This window comes from Pteropus alecto, unplaced genomic scaffold (assembly GCF_000325575.1).
Source record: "Pteropus alecto unplaced genomic scaffold, ASM32557v1 scaffold68, whole genome shotgun sequence".
In the NCBI taxonomy this organism is placed as follows: domain Eukaryota; kingdom Metazoa; phylum Chordata; class Mammalia; order Chiroptera; family Pteropodidae; genus Pteropus; species Pteropus alecto.
Window position 1 is genome coordinate 9,367,958 of NW_006441386.1, and position 6,639 is coordinate 9,374,596.

The 6,639-nt window shown below is 43.0% G+C and overlaps 1 protein-coding gene and 1 long non-coding RNA gene across 11 annotated transcripts in view; one reads left to right on the top strand and one right to left on the bottom strand.

The window, feature by feature from the left end:
- The window catches only part of LOC112485233, a 3,122-nt gene extending 1,130 nt beyond the window's left edge, over positions 1 to 1,992 (bottom strand). The window contains exon 1 of the long non-coding RNA XR_003048377.1: positions 1,795 to 1,992. This is a non-coding gene — a long non-coding RNA (uncharacterized LOC112485233). The remainder of the gene's footprint in view (positions 1 to 1,794) is intronic.
- A 55-nt stretch (positions 1,993 to 2,047) lies between these two features.
- The window catches only part of ZNF3 (zinc finger protein 3), an 8,944-nt gene continuing 4,352 nt past the window's right edge, over positions 2,048 to 6,639 (top strand). The window contains exons 1-5 of one of the 10 annotated variants that reach the window (XM_015594659.2): positions 2,209 to 2,393; positions 2,639 to 2,785; positions 3,539 to 3,632; positions 5,234 to 5,369; positions 6,425 to 6,516. In XM_015594659.2, the coding sequence (XP_015450145.1) occupies positions 5,315 to 5,369; positions 6,425 to 6,516 (147 nt within the window). In that variant the 5' untranslated portion in view covers positions 2,209 to 2,393; positions 2,639 to 2,785; positions 3,539 to 3,632; positions 5,234 to 5,314. The other 9 variants (XM_015594658.2, XM_025051506.1, XM_015594661.2 and 6 more) reach the window with 9 other exon arrangements.

The window sequence follows — 6,639 nt, forward strand, 5'->3', positions numbered from 1 at the left end:
AAAAAGAATATACGAACTTATTATTTAAATCATATATTTGTTAATTTCTATTATTGATTTGCCTATTAAGCGAGTAAAGTGAAACAGGCTTAATATATTTCACAAACGAAAGAAAAAAAACTTGGGTTAAATGTCCCCTCCCTTCTTGGACTCTATGGGCCCTGTTTTGGTCTAAAGCCATTCCTGCCTTATAATGGGCCAAGGAGAAGGCTGAGTTTCAATGATCCTTATCAATAGCTAGAGGACCTGAATCACTAGTTTCAATGTAATTACCTAAGTTTCAGGGAGCAGGTCTTTCTCCAAAGAAAGGAGGAAAGGAAAGACTTAACTAGGTTTACTAAAATGATTAAGATTTTGCAAGTGATGGTCTGTACCATTTCCTGCTAAAAGATTAAGCATTTTACAAGTGATGTCCCATATCAAATATGTACATTAATTGTTTTGGCAAGAATCCTGCTCTTAACTTGTTTACAAGAATGCCAACGCATGCTGGGTAACCTTGGAGACTCTTCCAATGTTGCCATGGTAACATTTGTGGGGCATTTCTCTTTGAACAGTGCCCATTCCCTCGATGTCTACTATATCACTTTTCTTACAGGTTTGCATGTATGTGGCAAGAGGACAACTCCATGTTTTCTAAAAGGCCTAGAGAACATATAGCAGGTGCCTCTCCTCTTTCTCTTTGTGTTGGTCATTTAGGTGAATTAGTGGAAGATGGTGGTTCTGGCTGAAAGGGAAAATATTTTTTAATTGGTTAGAAAATTTTATTTTATATAGGAAGATTGGAGAGGCTTTATAGGTGACACTCAATTTTTATTATTTTTTGAGGTATAATATACCAACAGCAAAATGCATAAACCCAAGTATATAACTCATGTATGCTGAGATAGTCTTCTATAGATAGTAATACCTCTCTTTACAGATGACAATATTGACTGAAACAAAAGTTAAAAACTTATTATTCAAAATTCGCAAAATTATTTAATTAGTAAAATTTTTCTAGCCTCTGGTCTAGATCTAAGGACAACGCAGGGAGACAGGAGAGGAAACTCCAGAGAGTAGGAAAATTGCAAGATAAATCAGCCTTTTTCTTAAATGAATAAATTACAAGAAGGAAGAATAAGATGAAAATAGGATTCATAGGTTAAAACAAGGTACATGTCACCTGACTTCAGTAATGTAGGAAGTAGGCAAGAGAACTAATTTGTTAAATCAAGTTATATTCAGAGACTACAATATGCTGATCAGCGCTGCAGCCAAATCAAAAGGAAACTCACAGAACAAAGGAAAATTTCTGCTGGGATTGCTAACAACCTATTTCCTTACACCATGAATGCAAAAGAGGAAAAACAGTCTTTCAGTAATGCTCTACACAAAATAAAAGGGGTCCTTCTCAGTCCCTTTACTCTCTTTGTCCTCTATTGTCTCTATCCCTCTCAGGCTCTCTCTCTTCCTTGGTGGGGAGACCACACTGTCTATGGAGTGTTACCACTTCTGTAATAAACTTTCCTTTTGACTCTAACTTTGCTATGTGTTTGAATTCTTTCTTATGCTCCCCAAGACCCCTTTTCTCTTTTGGTACAAGGCTTGAGTTCCTCCCTCCCCCCACTCGGGGAAATCTGCCCAGTCCTGCATCAGGGGCAGGGAGCGTGCCCTGGGCCGGGATAATACAAACAGAAAACTTTGGAAGCATAAGGTTGGTTTATTTGAAAACTTCAAATAACGATGATTTTTAAAAAATGACGAATCCTTCCAAAGTTTGCTATTCTTCAGCTTAGAGCTCCCAGTTGGTACCTTCGTTGGGGACTCCGGTCGCTTGGGCACCGGGAACTCTCCTCGGCCATTGCCTCCCCCTCTGGAGACCTCGTGCGCAGTCGGAGCTGGGGTACCCAGTTTCCCCAGGTCCCATCACGCCTCATCATGCCCCCTTCAAACCCGCTCCGCACCCTCCCCAGCCAGCGGCGGAGCATGCGCCCAGAGGCGGAGGTGTGCGGTCTCCCCTGGGGCCCAGCCACCAGGGGCGGGGCTGGGCCACGGGCAGGGGCGGGGCTGGGCCACGGGCAGGGGCGTAAGGCCTGAATTCCAGTCGGTGCTTTGGTCCTGCGCCCTCATCCTGGATAGAAGTCCGGAGGTTGCAAACCACCGAGAGGTGAAGACCTCCCATTTTCCTAGAAAGAACAGGTGGGTGTGAAGGCACGAGGGGAGGTTGGGGGGAGTGAAATGGATGGCAAAAAAAACCAAAAAAACAAAACAAAAAAAACCCCACGACCCGGAAGCGAAACGGAGGGAGCTTCCGTTCTTTGTTCTGTCCCCGGTGTGTGGGTCTGTGACAGTGTCCAACGGGGCCTGGTGCTTGTCCGGCGCCTCAAAAGTCTCCTGTCCCTGCCCCCAGGGTGAGTCCGGCCGCCTCCGGGGCTCACGGTGAGACGGAGGCTGTGGTCGCTAGGGAAGGGGGTGGTGTCCGTGCCGCTGCGGCCCGCGGGGTACCCGGGCCCGCCCAGAGCCACAGTGTCGAGAGGCGCTACTCCCTCACCTGCTGCGAGTCCCCGACTCTGTTTCCCCAGGGACCCTCCCTCCCCTGAGCGGAACCCTGCGTGGGAGGGAGGAAGGGGGCTCCGGTTCAGGTTTTGTGACTTAGCTCCTAGCTCGAGCACTGAAAAGTTCCACTGTGACTGTAGAAGAGCCCCTCTCTTCAGAACAGCTGATGTCAGCGACCCTATCTTGATAGCTCTTCGAGATGCTTTTGAGGTTCACACAGTTATTCGCGCCCGCGGCGGAAGAAGAGGTTTGTTTACTTAGCTGGGTTTGAGGGTACTGAATGAGTTCTCCGAAGTGTGCGCAGTTAGAACTAGGTCCAGGAGGGCGTGCAAACTCAGATTCCGGGAATAATCCGCTGGCACCTTGTAAATCGAGTCTTGTTCAGGAAGTGGTACAACTGTCTGGCTCACATTTTCAATTGTATTAGAATACTGATTTGATCCGCTCTTGAAATGAGATTGAACACAAATTGGTGTTTACGTCTAAAGGGCATGTGTTTACTGGAGAATAAGCATAATGATAAACCTCAAATCTGTGGTTAATTAGAGAAATTACCCCCCAAGAAGAGAAGTTTGTGGAGAGTGGGCATCATTTGGTTTTGGACAGTTGTGTGGAAGAAGGTTGTACCATTAAAGCTCTGGGCACTAGGCATCTGTGATATGAAGGTCCGAGAGGATAGATTTTCAGTTTACCACCTGAAGACCTCTTCGATGGCTAAGGTGTGCAACAGTGGAACAGACTCTTTGCTGAAGTATTGAGAGTACCTAATAAGTTAGCAGACAGACCATTAGGAGGTGTGTCTTAACACTGGATGGGAGGTTAACCTAAAGCACCTTCATTTCCTTTTCTGTCTCCAGGAGTGCAACGCAAATACCAGTTGTGGTCTTAATTGGTATTTATTAGCATATATCTTTCTTTCCTTATCTGTAAACATTTAGAGTAAAAGTGAAGTTTACATGAATATTTTTAATTCTTTTTTCTTCTTTTGTCCTTAATACAGCCGTTTGCACCAACTAAAGTCATAATTCCTAGGAACTTGAACAGAGGCTCCCAATAATTGCTACTCTGTCCTTATAGGGATATCTCCAAAGAAGGTAGGAAAGAATCTAACGGGTAAAGCTTTCCGTGTCTCATTTTCACTACCAGCTTATCTTTCTTAGTCCCCCAAAACAGCTGCAGGGAGACGGGTTGACAGTGGAGCAGGGGAAGGGCCCTACCTGCACCTGAAGCTGTGAGAGCACAATGGAGATTTTTCTTTCTATGAGAAACATTGTTTACTGATCCAGACACTGGGGACTTGTTCTCAACAATGTGCCTTTGAGCTCCAGCTTAGGTTAACCCAGCTGTGAGGAGGGAGCATTGCTATTTTTCTCTGAAGTCGCAGCCTCTGATTTTCCTTTCTAGGGAGAGTTTAGACTAAGAACTGATTTGTTGAGAGTGTCTGCTTGTAAACAGTCCTGGAAATTGTAAAGTTGATTGATAAGAACAAAATGATGGCTGGCTCTAAAAGTTAAAGGCACCCAGCTGGAAGAGTGATGGTGGCAAGAAGGTGTGTCACCCACCTCAAGCTGGGAGGCCTGGCTCATGCCTAATTCAGTGCTTTTCACTGTAATGGAATTGGTGGAGGGCATTTTATACCCTCTTGTTGACGAAAGACTAGAGTTCTCTTAATAGGGATAAAAACAGAGTAATAAGTAATCTTGCGTTTTTGAAATTACTGGTGTTTGCTTAGGGACTTATGTTATTACCCAGGGACATGCATTAGGAAGGAAGAGAGGAAATAAAGAAAGTTGGCTGCTATTTTCTCTGTTAGAGGAAACACAGCAACTGGGACTAGTCTTTTAGATACATGTAGATATATGTACCCACTCCATGTAATGAGACTCACAAGGATCTTAAAAAGGGCCCAAATCCCTTAATAATATTCCACCTTTGACTGGGACTGGAAGCAGAAAACTGTTTTAGAAAGAAAGAGGAGAAAGAATTTATCTTCTTTAATTTAATAGATTTGAGCTATTTGCCCTCGTTCTGTGAGACAGGTGATGTTTCCCTAGGTTTTTTAAGATGAGACAGAGAACTCATGGAAAGTTTCTCTGACCTTTGTTACTTGGGTTCTACCTTATGGCCCCTTTTCCTCTAAGAATAACACTTTAATTTAACAGCTAGAAATCTAATAAAGCAGGCTTTTTCTCCTGGCAATTCTAATGTATATGAGGTTTTTTTTTTTTTTTTTTCCTCTTCTATAAACAAATAGCTCTATCCATTATCCCAGTTATTCTTAAAATTTGGTATGGTGCATATACATTTTACAGTCTGTATTTACACACTCTTTTTATCTTTACTCTGATATTTTTCATGTTTTTGATGATTACTTAGTATTTAGTTCTGTTAATATTATTTGACACCAGTGTTCCCCATTTTTTGTTGTTACAAATATCCCTCAATGTGTGAGGGGAGCCAAAGATGGGATACTGTTAAAGAAAGTGGACCTTTTTACAGATTCTCATGTAATCTCATTACATGGAGGGGATGGATATATTCACCAGGGTCTTGAAGACTAGTCGCAGCTGCTGCATTTCCTCTTGCTGTTCCTGGGTATTAGCTGAAATGCTAGTTCCCCTCTTTCTGTATCTGGGAATTTTTTTTATTTTTATTTTTTTTATTATCTTTGAACCTTGAACTTTTCCTTCTGCAGTACTTCCTTATTCTCATTCAAAACCAGCTTCCTGCCAAGTCTGCAAATAGAGACCAGAGACAGAAGCTTCTGGCCCTATCCATGGAAACTCAGGCTGATCATGTATCTCAGGAACCTCAAGCCCTGCTTGAGAGTGGTAAGGAATAAGGATTCATTCATTTTTTTTTTATTAAGTCATTCAGCAATTGTTTATTGAAATCTCTTATTCACCAGGTGCTAGGCTAATCAGTAGAATCCAAAATGGGTAAGCCACAGTTTTTGCTATTCAGTAACTCACAGCTGAGTAGAGAAGGCTGACTGAAGCCAATAATTAATGTACAGCTGAGGCATTTTTAAGGGCTGTGGCTCATTGTCGAGGATTAAGAAAACTGGCAGTCACTGAAATCCATTTTCCAGGCTCTTTGTAACAGCCAACTTCATAGTCCTGATTTGTGCTCTTTAAGACCATGTGCTTAGAGGAGGCAAAAGGGTGAAATGGATAAGATGCCACAAGAGTATTTGTATTTTGCTTTCATAGATTGCTTTCATGACTTTGGATCCAGTTTCAGTCCATACTTACTGGGAAAAGCATTTAAAGACCTTTTTGTCTGGGTGATTCTGTGGAATCTAGGATCTAGGGATTTAGAGTCGCTAAAGGATAACTATGTTAACCTAGGAAAAAAGCAATCAAACACAGAAATAGGAAACATTTGTAGTGTTTTGAGACTTGTAGATTGGATGGAGAAGAGCTACGGGTGTTATGTTTTCAGTCAGGATTGGGTGAGGTTACTAGTTTTCCTTAGGTCTAAGAGAATATCACGCAAGAGTTTGAGTTCAGAGATGTGGAGAATAATGGAAGGGACATGAGGAAACAGCCTGTGTTTCTGGCCAGGCTTCGGAGAATGGACAAGAACACACTCATCACTAACAGTAGGACTCGGTAAATTTCATTGAGAATAGAGTGATCAGAGAGAAAAGAAGGGACCAGGGATAGATTGGAGAGCAAGAATCAACAGGATTTTAGACATCTCTCCTCAGGGGTAGGCCCACACTGTATGTGCCTATGGTAAGCACCTTTAGTAGCTGCAGAGGAAGTGAATATATAAATGTCAGAGGGAGTGGATCCTAGGTTGTCACAGGACCCAAGAGGTTTCTGTAGGTCAGGAGGCCAGAATATAGATAGACTCTCATGGACCCCATTGTTGTCTTTAGCTCTTCCTTCCTCAAAAGTTCCTGCATTTTCCGACAAGGGAGGTCTAGGGGATGAGATGTTAGCAGCTGCACTCCTAAAGGCCAAGTCCCAGGTAAGCTGTGGTTCCCCTTATCCTCTTTTTCTTTACCATTTTGGGACGTGGACGTTGTTGGTGCAGCAGCATCCTATTCAGTGCCCTTACTTTGATTCTCTCCATCAGGACTGTGGTCACTTC